Source organism: Fistularia commersonii, chromosome 36 (assembly GCF_037954325.1).
Source record: "Fistularia commersonii isolate RoL2024-O1a breed Wild chromosome 36, RoL_Fcom_v1.0, whole genome shotgun sequence".
Classification (NCBI taxonomy): Eukaryota; Metazoa; Chordata; class Actinopteri; order Syngnathiformes; family Fistulariidae; genus Fistularia; species Fistularia commersonii.
In genome coordinates, this window is record NC_141319.1 from 1,432,501 (window position 1) to 1,447,500 (window position 15,000).

The 15,000-nt window shown below is 44.0% G+C and overlaps 2 protein-coding genes across 8 annotated transcripts in view; both read left to right on the top strand.

Annotated features, from left to right (window-relative positions):
• vta1 (vesicle (multivesicular body) trafficking 1) overlaps positions 1-7,074 on the top strand; it is an 18,280-nt gene extending 11,206 nt beyond the window's left edge. The window contains exons 6-8 of one of the 2 annotated variants that reach the window (XM_086143079.1): positions 4,186-4,416; positions 4,635-4,712; positions 5,667-7,074. In XM_086143079.1, coding sequence (XP_085999205.1) covers positions 4,186-4,416; positions 4,635-4,712; positions 5,667-5,812 — 455 coding nt within the window. In that variant the 3' untranslated portion in view covers positions 5,813-7,074. The remainder of the gene's footprint in view (positions 1-4,185; positions 4,417-4,634; positions 4,713-5,666) is intronic. The other variant, XM_086143081.1, reaches the window with a different exon arrangement.
• A 2,209-nt stretch (positions 7,075-9,283) lies between these two features.
• adgrg6 (adhesion G protein-coupled receptor G6) overlaps positions 9,284-15,000 on the top strand; it is a 43,421-nt gene continuing 37,704 nt past the window's right edge. For 3 of the 6 annotated variants that reach the window (XM_086143363.1, XM_086143366.1, XM_086143364.1), the window contains exons 1-2: positions 9,284-9,526; positions 11,563-11,660. In XM_086143363.1, the coding sequence (XP_085999489.1) occupies positions 9,525-9,526; positions 11,563-11,660 (100 nt within the window). In that variant the 5' untranslated portion in view covers positions 9,284-9,524. The remainder of the gene's footprint in view (positions 9,527-11,562; positions 11,661-15,000) is intronic. The other 3 variants (XM_086143362.1, XM_086143360.1, XM_086143361.1) reach the window with 1 other exon arrangement.

A 15,000-nucleotide genomic window follows, 5' to 3' on the forward strand; every position in this document is an offset into this window, starting at 1 on the left:
GATCATCTCTCTCATTTTTCTATGAAACACATTTTTGAGCGTTCCAATGCTGCTTTTGGCAATGTAGTGTTCTTTTTAGATTCCCTTATAATCCTGTTGACTTGTTTTTTTTTTTTTCGTTCAGCTCAGGTCATTTCCAAACTCCCATTCAGGCATCTTTTTGCCTCCTGCTCGATGTTATTCCCGCTTCCGGCCGAGCTGCGGGCTGACCTTTCACGCTCGGGCCTCCATTGTGTTTCTCCACCGCCGTTTTCTCACGACGAAGGTGGAACGTCACATGGAGACTCAACATTTCACTCCTGCTTTTTAAAGAGTATTTATCTTAATAATCTATTCATTTGTTTATGGCTAATTTGCTTGCCATTTATTCACAAATGGAGCGGGGGCAGCTCAGTCAGGGGAGCAGGCGTCCGGAAAGTTGTACACTTTGATTCCCGACTGCTCCGGTCTGGAGGTTGAAGTGTGTTTTGGGCTTTGGGACCCACACCGAACCCCAAGTTGCTTCCGATGGCAACTCGGGCGGCACCTCCACCACCATGCCGATGCAATTCAGCAGTTAGAAATTATAATTAATCCTGTATAAATGAGCGACACCCAACCAATACGCTGTTTGTTGTAGTTTTACAAACGCTCACTGTCGTCATAACTCCTCTCGGTTCCTAATGTCCGAAATATCGTTTCACGAAATCTCATCCTCCTCTGTTTCGCAACAGAATGTGTGGACATTTGATCACATATCTGGAGCAGCGATCGAGTCAGCGTCTCGTCCTGGTGCAAAAAAATCACTTTCCTTATCAAGCGCACAAACATGGGTGTGTGTCTCTCTGATGAAACAAGTTGGGTGGGTGACTTCATCCGACGGCCAGCGGGGATCATGATGTCATCACTCACACACTGACCCCGATGGGAGGGGGTCCAATTATGCATTTGTGTGTGTGTGTATGTGTCGTGTGTGTATCTGGACGTATGCAAGATACAGCGATGATGAAATACAGCTTGTCAGTGTGAAATGTAAAGTGGCTCCAGATGTTGGTCACTCTTCACGGTGCTGAGCCTCCCCTGCGATCAAGGCCAGATGTTCAGCAGCTTGTTGACCCTTAGCCCATTTATCGATTTTTGAGCAGGTTCACGTTCAGCAGCCACACATTGAGATTTACTCAACTCACGTAGCTTGTGACGCTGAGTCAGACGTCTGACGTCTGTTTTCTCTTTGTTTGACATTTGTCAGGTTTTTGGGGTGCTTTTTATTATCAAATTTCCTGCTTAATGCCTTTGCTTTATATTGTTTTTTTTTTCTTTTTTTAAATTTCTTTCTCTATTTTAATGTTTTTTATGATTTCTCAGTTTAAGGTCTTTTCTTTTATTTACATCTGTTTTCTCTTTGTTCAACATTTTGGGAATTTTCTGGCACATGTTTTTTTCACATTTCTTCTTGATGTTTTTGCTTTAAATATGCTTTTCCCCTCATTTTTGAATCGCTTTTCTATTTAACATGCGATTTTTTTTTTCTCATGATTTCAGGTCATTTCTCTGATGACTATTTCAACTATTTAGTTGCTGATTTTTTTACATATATATATATATTTTTGGGCGAGTTTCCTGTCTGTCATCTACTTCTCAAGTCGTTTAAAAGCAAAGTGTTTTCATTCATTCAGACAGAAAAGGAAACTGTTTCTGTTTTCAGACCTGTCAAAAACCGGATTCACACACGCACGTTTACACGTAGACACATATAAACAGAGACACACACACATACACTGTGAAACAGACATACACACTCACACACGTACGACTACTTAGTGGTGACAGAAGCATCATTGTGTCGCAACAGCTTTAGCCTGACTTTCCGTCGGCCTGCCAGGGGGTGGGGGGGTGACAGAGCGGGGGAACAGCCCCTGCGTTGTCACCGACCGCGGACGGGTTGAAGGACGCGATCAGTGACAAACGGCTTTTACTGCCTCGATCCCCCCCTCCTTTTCCGTGAACCTCTTGACTCCTGAGAAGTCACGTCATTGTTGTATAAAAACTACTTGCAGGTCCTCATACAAGGGACAATGGGCTGATTAGGTGGAAAGAAGTCCGCACCAAACAAAAGTACTGAAAACATTGATCGCGGCGACAGACATTTTATTGGACGATAGCTGCTTTTGGACCGCAAGGGTCCGCTAAAAACTGTCCTGCTCAAATTTGGTTCCAGGAACTGCCCTCCTCCAGAGGGACCTGCTAGCTTTGCATTCTCACAGGCGTTATGGGACCACAGCAGGGACCGGTGTGAAGCAGCTGCCTCAGCATCCATTATCTGCATAGTCCATTGCCATGGACTATCAGATGGGTTGAAGTGTTTTTATTTTCTGCTTGCACAGCTTGGCTGTGTGAAAAGCCTCGCTATTAGCTAATTCTGTGCCTATTTTGGCCAGAATGTTTATGTCTCTCTGCAAGCCCTGGAAACCCCTCGTGTGAGTTCGCCGGCCGGAAGAGCTCGGACCTCTTCGTCGGTCCATTTTGTTGCAAAAAAAAAAACTGCTGACCAGCGACCACAATAGCTTTTAAAATAGCGCTCTACGATCTGCAAGAAGGATCTAGCAATGGCCGTGACTCGTGAGTTCTACCTATCAACAAGCACCTATGTCACCCAGGAACAGTAAGGCATTTCCGCCTCTAGGTAGGTGCTAAAGTGGTTCAAGGAACCGAGGTCCATGGTCCCTGGTTCCTATGCTGTCCGAAAGCAAGAATAACCTTGTTCCTGAAAAGGTTCTGGGAGCTGCAAAAGTTCCTACAGTGCAAAAGTGGCTAATGACTAAAAAAGGATTCTCGAAAGATTTAAATTTCCCAAAAATGTCAAGATGATAAGTACAACGTATTACCATAGATTTGCTAGAAGTTACCCGAGAATTACTTGTTAGAAAGAAGCTGAAAAGAAAGGTATACACTTAAGGTCATTGTTTTTAAGTAATTTTCAGACCTCCGAAGAACCACAGCATCACTTTGAATATTCAGGTTAGAGTTGAAATGTTCAGGTTTCAGGACAGGGAACAAAAACTCGACGCCAGGTCGCAAGTGATTCAGTACTCTTGAGTGGTGTTTGGTTGTTTGTCTAGACGGACTGACGTCACAGACAAAACACCGGAAACCCCTCAAGTTAGGAAAAAAAAACATTGCAGGTCAATCCGAACTAACTTTGATTGTCACTGTCATGTTGGTGTTTGAAAAAAAAAAAAAAACACGCTGAAAAAAGTCGTGAGTTCAGGACCGAACATCGGACGTCATCATCCAGCTCGCGGTGTCGAATCCCGCCTGCGTCGGCACTTCCAGACCGGCCTCTGGCTTCGGAGGCCTGTTTTTCTCTGAGGTGTGGTTTCTGAGGTTCTCGTCGAAGACTGTTTCTCCAACAACAATTGCCGTTCTGTGTTTGAAGAGACAGAAAAATTACCTGAAAATTAGAAGGAAAAAAATAAACAAGCGTGAGAAAGGAAATAATTAGCAGGAAACATTCCAATATCACCTGGAAATTTGTCTTTTTTCAAAGACTCTTGGGTATTAAATATATATATATATATAACTGGAAATTATTAGAGTTATGGGGCAGAAAATAATCTAAAAAAAACAAAAAATATGTTAAATAGATATTCATTTGTTCATCCATTCATTATCTTTACTGCTAATCCTGCACCTCGGGTCGCAGGTTGGAGATCCCAACTGTGATCGGACAAGAGACAGGGTTCCCCCTGAATTCGATGATGACTGACGGAGACCTACAACCATTCACTCGTTCAAACATCATAGAAACATGCAACCATTCACACATCATGTAAAGACAGACAACCATTCACTCATTCGTTGTGAATATTACATTACATTACATTATTACATTACATTACATTTGGCAGACGCTTTTATCCAAAGCGACTTACATTAGAGGACATAAGGACTGCAAATAACACTTGCAAATACAAGATGCACAAGAATATCATATAGACATACCACCATCCACCCTCCCATTCGCACATCTTTTGGAGACATATCCAGAACCGGGTCTCCTGAAAGTAAGATCTGGGTCTGATACACTTTAAAGAGCCGCGTTGCACTCGCCTGCAGCTCGAGGCTCCCGATGAAGAACGTCGTAAAACACAGCCGCGGGTTTGACCCGACGTCCTGGTGACCGACCTTGTTTTATTTTTCCCGCAGACGAGGAGGGGGCCGGCTGCTTCTCTCATGGCGGCTCCTTCATGGGGGGTCAACCCTCCGACCCCTCCGCCAGCCAGGACCTGGACCCCGGTCCGGCGCCGAGCATCGGCTTCACCCCGAGTCCGGAGTCGGGCGCGTCGGGCAACCCCGCCGCCAACTACAACAACATCCACATCCCGCCGGGGGCCCACGCCCCCGCCAACACCCCCGCCGAGCTGCCTCCTCCAACAGGTGGGGAGAAACGGCAAACACAAGTCACGTGATGTTTGTTGAGAATAACTTAGTCCGTCATGGGATTTTTACAATTAATTTTATTTTGATAGCAAATGTGATAAAAGTCAGATCATTCAGAACTTCAGATCATAGATCACGGAGTTACGGAAAGATGACGCAGGCTTCAGCTTCTCCATGCGACAGCTTCTGTCAACACGTGTTGTTTTCCCTTCCAGCAGAAGCAGCGAAGCCAGTTCCCCTGCCACGAGCAATGCCTCCCCCCGACTCGGCGCTGCTCAACACCCCGCAGACAGGTAACACACACAGACACACACAAACACACACATAATATCGCCAGATTGATTTCTTTAGATATTTCATTTTAAACAATGGATTTACAGAAATAAAGATCAGCTAAATCGGTCGAGAAAATGTGATAACATTGAGAGAGGTGTTAACATCGAGTAGAATGTCCTGGAAATTAGCTGAAGTGAGTTTATCCTTAAAAAAAACAAACGAAAAAAAAAACTGGAATGTAGAAGAAAATAGCTTTTTTTGGATAGAAAAGTCATAAGAACTGTCCAGCGTTTTAGTTTTGCAATAATGGTCCACAGAGTTCTTGTTCTGCATGGTGGGAATAAAAACCGTGGACTCTCAGGTGGGTTGAAGTGTGTCTATCTTCAGTGCGACGTGTGAATAACCCAGGCGTTTGCAAACTCTGGATTTATTTCAGCCAAAACGTTGATATTCCTCCGCAAGCCCTGGAAACCCTTGGAACAGAAGAGCTATTTCTTGCTGGCTCTGTCCATTTCGGCACAAGAAAACAGATGATCAGTGACCACGATAGTTTTTAACAATCGCTCACTACGACCAGTATCTAGCAATTGGCGTTGCTTATGAGTTCCACCAATCACCAAGTACTTACGTTATAAGTGTAGAAATCTTAGCTTGGAGTCGGAGCTAAAATGGTCCGAGTAACTGAAGTCCTAATTCCGGGTTCCGGTGCTGTCATGATGTCGGAAGAAGTTCCCAAAAAGATTCAAGGAAGTACGAAAAGTTTCTTACAAGGAGAAAGTGGCTACAGATACAGAACTTGTTTGGGGAAACGATCGACGCTGCCTCTACTGGCGATCGGAGGAAGTGACCAAAGAAATGCTCTGCAAAGTGGAAAGTAGTGCAGAAAATATTGATGATTGACCACAAGCACTGAGGCATGTGTGTCTGTCTATGTATGTGTGTGTATGTGTGTGTGTGTGTGTGTGTTACAGGAGCAGTAAGCCTAACTTCAGAGCAGTACTCAAAGGCTCAGAAATACTGTAAGTATGCGGGCAGTGCCTTATTGTATGAGGACGTGCCCACAGCCGTCCAGAACCTGCAGAAGGCCCTGAAGCTGCTGACGACCGGACAAGAATGAAGCCTTTTGTCGTCGTCCCCACCCCCCCCACCCCACCCTAACCATTGGCGCTGATCTGACACACACACACACACACACACACACTCTGCGGACACGATGGAAATGAGCTGCAACAAAGGCGACTGTGTGCGACCTCTGTCATCATCCACTGATCCAGCGATCCTGTCCGACACCAGGCTCGCCCGCCGGTGCCGACGACACGAGTCGCCGGCGAGTCACGGCTCCCGTCGAGTACCGGCAAGTCACGACTTCGATTGGGTGACGGCGAGCACCTGTATGCCAGGATTTGACTGGGTTTGGATTTGTTTGCGAGTCACAACGAGGCTGCGTTTCCCTGACCGTGTCTTTTTTTTTTTTGTGGGCTCAAACAAGAATAGACTTTTTGAAAACAAGAGCTTTTTTCCGTTTCTTAAATAAAGTTGTATTTAACATGTTTTAATTGGAAATGTAAAAGTTTTCACCACTGAGAAGTTCAGGTGGTGCCGTTGTTTGACCTCGTGTAAGAACTTTCATTTGAACAAGGAAAGTCCAAATTCGTCCAAAACGGTCTATTCTGACCGAACTGAGCTGCGATTCGTCCATGCGGCCTCAGTGCAGCCACTGGTGATGACAAGAACAGTCAAATCAACCCCATCTTTGACCGGACGTTCGCTTTTCTTGAGCACCTGAAGTTCTCATTCGTCCCTCGTGTCTGGTTCGCACTTTGGTATTCAGGCTGCGCACGTTTACCCAGATGGAAACCAACACCTGTTTGGTGTTGAATCAATGAAGGAGCAGTCGTTTGTCATCGTGAGTCTCCGTTGCTCTGCTCCCATGTGAGCGACCAGGCAGATTTTCTTCCCACTTTGGATGAACATACGAAAAATTAACCAGTCGCAGAGGAGAAGTTTGTTTATGAAGTTCCTGTGTGTGGCCAAACGCCCCTAGATATGGTCGCTAGCAGGGAAATGGCACTGAGATCAGGAGTCAGCAGTCAACTGGAAGTTGAATGATCGCGCTTGTTGATTTTTAGCTTTCCATCACTTGTTAGATTTTTAAGGGGGGGGTTTCGCTTTCACCACGAGCCCTTCCCCCCCGTCATAGTTACAGTTACTAGCAAAGGGTTTGAAGGGGGCGCTACCAATGGGATCGGACGTGGAGGCGAGAATGACCACGCCTCAGACGTTTCCTAGCGATCTGTCCTCTCAGGGTTTTCCGGCAGTTTGAAACACTAGAAAACAGCAGTGACAAATAAAGACGTTGGTTGGATTTCATCGAATTGACATTTGTGAGTTGATTTTTGTCTTTGAAAGAGCATCCTGAAATAAAGGCCCTCTTGGAAAAAATCATTTTCCAAGCATTATCTGTTACAAAATCCTTTTTTATTTTTGAATTCATCTGAATCTGAGCCATATGGCGCCCTTGTTACAGTCGCCCCCCACCATCAAGATTTACAAACGCTTACAAAACAAATTAACAAGTTCAGTAACCCAGATCAGAAACTCTATATTCGCCAAGCACTTTTCACGTGCAAAGAACATACAGCGATGCCTAGCAGACAAACAGAAAAAACAAAGTCTAAATTAAAAAAAACACTATAACTTTTTTTTTTTTTTAAAGCAGCAAAGGAGCAAGTATTTAACGCTGTCATTTGTCATACTATTAATTAGGCATTTCTTAACACTTGAATCTGTATAAGCTTTTTCACTTTTAATCGTTCATATTAATAACTGATTTTAATGTAATTATACAGAAGGGGAATTTTTCACTATTTTGTGGCACGCCCAGGAGGCCCCGGTGCCCTTAGCATTTGCCTACATCTCGGGCCATTCACCTCTTTTCTAATTTATCTATGGCTCGATCTTTCTGAAACGTCATTCTGGGATGCATGTTTTAATTCAACGAGTTTTTCAAAATAAAATGTGATTGACTCATTGTGTTCATTCTGCCTGATAATATTACTTCCCTTCAAGGGCAACACTGTGGGCTCCGCCTGCGCCTCCATGTTTGTAGTTCTTGGAGACGCTCCTTCACTCAAAAAGCACAAGTCTAAGTGGCCACAGCTCGTCATTCATAGAGTGAAAACGTTAATCTGGATTTCATGTGTGAACAAAAAGGGCGTCCAAGGTCACTGGAATCAACCGGAAATCTTCCAAAGCCTGGATACAGGATCATCTGGCTTCCAAACCTTGCTGACCTTCAGCCCGAATCTAAGCTCACGTAAACGGAGGACATAACAGGTCGGAAATCTCTATGCCAAACTTTTCTCACAGCTCGTGCTAATGTCGTCCGTGTTTTTAGGTTTAGCATTTCAAACAAAATTACCAGCAGACTGAAGAAGGTGCTTTAGTTTCCAAGCTCAAATAGAAGCAGAAATTTCTGAGTTAAGATAAAATATTCTAAATGTGGGGTGGCCTTTCTGTGTGACATGATTGGTTGTTTGTCTCTATATGTGACTGTGATTGGTAGGTGAGCCCCGATTCTCGTCCAATCACAGATAGGAGTGGCTCCAGCTCTACTGATTTATACAAGTGGTATAAATCAATAAATGAATGAATGAGAGCCTATTCTAAATGTTTGTTTTTTTACCTGTGATATATTCATTTTTGTTTGCTAGTTTCCGTTAAAAGTGTTTTCCTTTTTTACTCAAAGAAAACATTCCTAAATTTAGACATTTCTTTCACTTGCTTTTATTATTGTTGTTGCTCTCAATGTATTTGTTTAGAATTTTAAGGGGTTGTGTTCAGGGAAATTTTGCTTTTGTAAATATGCTAAGATTATAAATTTAATCCTGGTTTGACCATGACCACACTCAAAACTTTTTTTATTGTCTTTGCATTGAGCAGAAAGTTTATATCGACATCACTGGAGGGACAAATAGACATATACATTCTAAACCTGGAGTTGAATAATATTTTGGCTGATGGGCCATATTTCTTTTGTAATTTTTATGCACGGGCCAACTAGGTATCATATAAATTGAACAAAATGAAAATTGCAATTTAATTTTTTTTTTTTGGCATTTTATTACAACTTTGAAATAATTCATGATCATATAAATGTACTGACATTATTTTGTATATAATCATCCATACAAATTAAACAAAAGGAAAAAAATAAGGAGTTTCTAATATTGATCGAAAATCAATTGATTGAAATATTCAAAGAAAATAATTTGGCGGGCTGGATAAAAAGCAAAATGGGCTGTAAAATGCCCAGATCTGTTCTAAACAAAGGGTTTTATAGAAACTTATTTTTATGCAGCTCATTATGTTATTATTATTGTTCAATAATACTTGTTGAAGGAAAAGCAGTAAAACAAAGATTTCCAAAAAATGAATTAATAATTTTCACAGGGTTCCAAATGGGCTTTTATTTTGGTGAGCACACCGGAAGCGGTCTTGCTAACTCCATCGCGCTTTACAAACCCCCGAAAAGTCCGCCGCTATTCTGAACCGGGAACGAGACTTCGGGATCCCCACCCCGCCCCCTGCACACACACACACACACACACACACACACACACACACACACACACACACACACACACACACACACACACACACACACACACACACACACACTCTCCTCCCCTCCCTCAGCCTCCAAACTCCACAGAGTTCCGCAGCGGACGAGTTTTTTTTTTTTTTTTTTTTACCGGAGACCGAGCGAAGCGGAGAGCCGGGACGGATGATGAAGATCCCGCGGAGCGACCGGCGGCTCGAGTGACCCGATGTAAGTCCAAATCAATAATCAATAATCAACTTATCGATGAGGTCGATTTGAGCGGACGCGTCTCAAAGCGGCGCGGCAGGTTGAGGCGGAAAAAGACGGCGACAATGTTTTCCGTCCGGCGGGGCTCACGAGTTTTTTTTTTTCCACCTCCACCCGTGACGGGGAAATGATGGAAGGAAAAATTAAAAAAAGAGAGAAAGAAAGTAAAGTTCCTCCTCATTGAAGAAGAAGAAGATGGAGTTTTTGAGTGGAGAGAAAGAACAAGCTGTCCTGCAGATCCTCCACCTTCTCCCAGTGCTTTAAAAGATTCCCCTCCATCCCCTCTTCTTTTAATTCTTCTTCTTCTTTTTGTCTTTGTCTGTTTTCAGGCCGTTTGTGAAGCTCTCGGCTCCGAGGAGCTTTTTTTTCTATTATTATTTCCCTTTCGAATGCTCCACTCCCTATTTTTTTCGTTTTAAATAACAGTTTGAATTTAAAGATCTTTTTTTTTTCTCGGGGTCAGGGGTCGCGGATGGGGTTCGGGGCGTCGGACGCTGTTTTTAGGGTGATTTTGGTGGAATGTAGGTCGCGAGGTCATCCAAATGATGGTTTCTTCTGCTGCTGTTTTCTATTTGAACAGGAAGGTTTGCGATTTGTGTATTAAAACCCCTAAATCAGGGGTGTCAAAGTCATTTTCACAAGGGCCATATCAGCATATGGTTGCCCTCAAAGGGCCACATGTAACGGTAACAGTATAAATTGAACTAAATATAATTTAATATTAATGTAACTGCTCCTTAATATTAAATAACTCAAAAATCAAAAATGTTACATTCTGAAACAGCCTTTCATCTGCATGGACTTTTCTCTTCCTGGACATTTAGGGATCATTTGTATTTCTCAGTTCCACGTGTTGAAAATCACATTGATGTGGATTCGCTGCGATCTAATGGCGGGATGCCGTAACATGATCGGCGTGAATTGTGGGAAATGTATTTGTGGTCAATGCAGGCGTGTGACTTACTTATTTTAAGACGATCAGACCTTTTAAGACGTTGTCGTGGGCTACATTTGGCCCGCGGGCCTTGAGTTTGACACGTGACCTAAATTATTAAATCCATCTTAAAACGTGACGCTATGTGGTCCACAAGTGACGCTTTCGTTATGAGATGGCTCAGGTCTTCCAGAGGGTGGACGAGATGTCGACCCAATTTCACGTCCGTAAGTCAAACGTCTCCGGTCGAAGAGAAAACCGAGAAAAAAAAAAAAAATATGTGTCATCGGAAACTCTGCGTGAAAATGAGGGGAAAGGGCACAATGGCGTTGCCATGGGAACATCAGTTGTTCGCAAACCCGATAATATAAGTTCGGTATCGACTTTTCAAATTACGGACTTTAAAATATCTATTAAATTTCTCATGTGTGTTTGCGGGAGTTCAGATGGAAAGTTTGCAATAAAGTGTTTATTACAAAAGAAAGCAACAGTAATTACACATCTACTTAATGCCTCTCGCTGTTTATATGTCCTGACTCCGCCCCCCTAGTAGACCAGACCAATCAGAGACGGGCTTTGTGTTTTTTGTCCTTTGTTTTTTCTTTTTTTTTTGTTTTGTTTTTTTGTTTTTTTTTCCGACACCGTCCAATGGAGCTCCTCCCGCGTCCCGCGTCCCCCGTCCCCCCCGCGCGGCGCCGACCCCCGAACCCGACAAAATGGCGGTGAATTCATGCAGCTGCTGACATTCAGAGAGAAAACTCGCCTCTTTGTGGCGGCGCGCGTCCTGGTTTCCTTCCCCGCCTCCGTCCTTGGAGGGGGGGAGGGGGGTCAGGATCGGGGGGGTCACGGAGATAAAGAGGCTGATTCATGGCGACTGTCCGACATTGGCGGCCATCTTGGATCTGGGTTCTCGGCGCAAAAGCAAAGAGTAAGAAAGGGGGTCGGTCAAGACTGACCTTTGACCTTCAAGTTTTTACTTTCAAGTTAAAGTAGTTTGCGGTTAATGTTGTGATATGTGTGTGTACATTGTGTGCGTTGACGTTGCTTCTTCTCTTTTTCCAAGGGAGATATTCACCGGCGGTGGCGGCGCAGCAGGAAGGCGGAGTCTCCGTCTTGCCCCCCTGTTTGTTGTGCTCTGGACCGCCACGCTTCCGGGACACGGTAGGACCGGCTCCCGGACAGGAAGCGCGTCGGGCGCTGCGGGAAGTCGCTCTCACGTCTTGTCAATGTGGCGGACGTCCATCATATTTCTTAGGGACGTCGAATTTTTTTAGTTTCTCAAAAACATCAGACCCGCGAGACATTTCGAGAATTAGAAAAATGGCGGCCCGAAAACGCGTCATTGGACTCACAACTTTAAGAAACAAATGCCGGCCAAGGTCACGTTGTCCGTGACCTTTGTCATAGTTGGATGATTCTTTCCTTCCAAGCAATTTCCCGTTAAAAGTGGCATCCTTGAGAGCGACTCCACAGACGTTTCCTTCGACGCGACGGGCGTCTTTTTTTTCTCCGCCGCGCCGACTTGTTTCCACCGACTTTATTTTCTTTTCACTTCATCTTTTGCTTCATGTTTCTTCCTTCGTCCCAGTTGGCTCTCTCAACCCGGCTGGTTAAAAAAAAAAAAAAAAAAAAGAAAAACGTTGCGTCTCTTAAATGGCAGGAAAAGTCAATGGAGTTCTGTATTGTGGTTTTCCTGCCGAAGAAAAGCTCTTTGTTCCGACGTGGGAAAAGAGACGCGGCGTTTTTCATTCGACAGCTGCGATTTATGTCACTTCCGTCTTTCTGCCTCTCTCCTCCATGTCCCCCCGTCCTCCTCCTCGCCCGCCCACCCCCACCTCCAGCCTAATCCATCGCCGCTTCATCCTGCTTCATCCATTCAGCAGATACTAACAGTCACTGCCCTGAAACCGTCTTAGCTCGTCGCAGCAGCAGCGTTAGCGCGCAGTTTGACCGCTGCTGGAATATCCCAAAGGTCAAAGATCGGCTTCACGGTGATGTCATGATTCCCAGACAAATGTGGTTCCATCCATCCATCCATCCATCCATTCATCCATCCATCAATCCATCCATCCATCCATCCATCCATCCATCTACGCTCCGATTGCGACTTTGTCAACTCGGTTATTGACGACTTTGTCGGACTGACTCTGATTGGCTCACTGTCATGTCCTTCAACATTTGACCTTGTGTTTTTTCGGACGCTGAGGGAGAGTGGGGGGGGGGGGGGGATGGAAACAGGAAGTGATGTTAGTGAGTTCATTTAGGGGAAAAGAAGAAGAAGATGGAGAACTTGATGTCCAGAGAGACAAGGAATGATCCCAGAGACAGCTGCTGTGTGTGTGTGTGTGTGTGTGTGCGCATGCATGTGTGTTTAATATATTTTCCACACCCCACCAGCAGCCCTGGGCCAAAAGCAGCGGTTCACACACGCTCGTAAAGTTCCCAGCAGTAAAACCACAAATACACACACGGACACACAAACACAGGTTAGTGGTGGCAAAAACATAACCTCTGTGTGTGTGTGTGTGTGTGTGTTCGCGTGCGTCAGTGTGTGTGTGTGTGTGTATGGTTCAGGACCAGGAAACTGTAAAAGTTCTCAGCTGATGAAAGTCAGTGAAACTAGAAGAAAGTCCTGTTTTTTATTTTATTTTTTGATAACGGTGCAGTTTTGGCTTAGGATCTGTGTCGGTGTGACGGGATGCTTGGGGTCAAAGGTCAGAGGCGCAGCCCTAGATCAAAAAATCAAAATCAGCCTGAATACCACCTTTGTCCGTTAATTCTGTGTCGAAATACATTAATATTCACTTCAAAAGATGAATATTATACATATACATATATAGTGTATATGAGTAAATCATCATATATATACATATACACATATACATAGCAAAAAAACAAAAAAAGTGTCTGTCAACAAAATGATGATTCACCAGCATAATTTACAAAAAGTTTTGACACTATTGTGGTGAATAGTCATGATTATTATGAATTAATTCATTAATTTATTCATTCATTTGTTCGTTCAGTCATTCAGATACAACCATTCACCCTCTCATTCACATGTCACGTAGAAACATACTTATTATGTAATAATAATAACTATTATTGCTTAAAAATCGTTATTATTATTATTATTATCATTATTATTATTATTATTATTATTATTATTATTATTATTGGAAAAATGGCAACAATCTCAAAATAAATGAGTTACCAGGGATGGATAAGGTGCGAGGAGAAGGAGGTCAGGGGTCAAAGGTCACTGGATCAGGTCGGTCAGGATTGTGAGATGATGTGATACCATATCAATTCTGCACCTGGTTGATGTACAAAGAAAGAAACCGGTGTGTGTGTGTATGTGTGTGTGTGTGTGTGTGTGTGTGTGTGTGTGTGTGTGTGTGTGTGTGTGGACGTGTGCACACCTGGACGTGAAGATGCTGTCAGCTGCTTTTAATTTAGGCGCTCCAGACGTGAAACACACAAAGACAGAGATGAACAGCCCTTGCTTTGTCCGGGGAAAAAAAGAAAACATGAAAAACTTTGCAGTAAATTTTAGTCAAAGACAGAAAACGACGATTACAGCGAGAGGTACGACCCGGAGACGTTTCGCTGGCACCCAGAGAGGTGGTTTGTCACCTGGCGGCAGCATGGACAGTCAGAGGAGCGATGGAGGAGAGGAATGGCTGGAATGACGGAGTGAAGGCAGGCGGAAGGAGAACAAATAGCGTTTTCATCGCGCGCCTCTTGAGTATCTAATCGCGCCGAGGAGCCAGGAATTCTGTTCGGACAAGCCGAGTCACCGCCGACTCCCCGAACGTTTATGTCAAAGTGAGGAAGCGGGGCCTGTCAGCCAGCATGGAGGGAATAGTGAGCCCCCGCGTCGCTTCTGGGTTTCTGTGGTGTCCTTTAAGGAAAAAGAGAAGCTTCTGGAACAAAGAGTCTTTGTTTCCTGTTCGCGAAGCAGCGGGATGAAGTCGCTTCTGTGTTCAGACGACTTCATTTCATCCCACCACTGCCCGCCGCCAACAGGCTGCTGTCACGCCGCCACATCCCTGCTACACACACACACACACACACACACACACACACGGCGCCGATCATCCATCATCTTGCTGAAGCGAGGAGCTCGGCTGAAGCGTCACGACGCCCCGCTGTTACATAGACGTGTTACAAAACAGCAATTACACATTAGTTATTTCATAATAAGATAGTGCTTTTAGTAAACAAGAAAAATCATTCAGATTGCGGACAAAATTGGACAAATCTGCCAGGGATTATCTAGGAGTAAAAATAAAAGTGAGCTCACAATTTGATTTTCTTTTTCAAATTGAATGAAGATTTGTGTTGACGTTTTTAAATAAATCTTTGGGGAAGATGAGGTCGGCAGAGTCAGGAAAAGCAGACAAACACTCAGTTAAACTGACAAACTGACAGCTAATTGCTGTCAGTTAGCAATTAGCAGCCGAATGCGCATGTACATACACATACACACACACACACA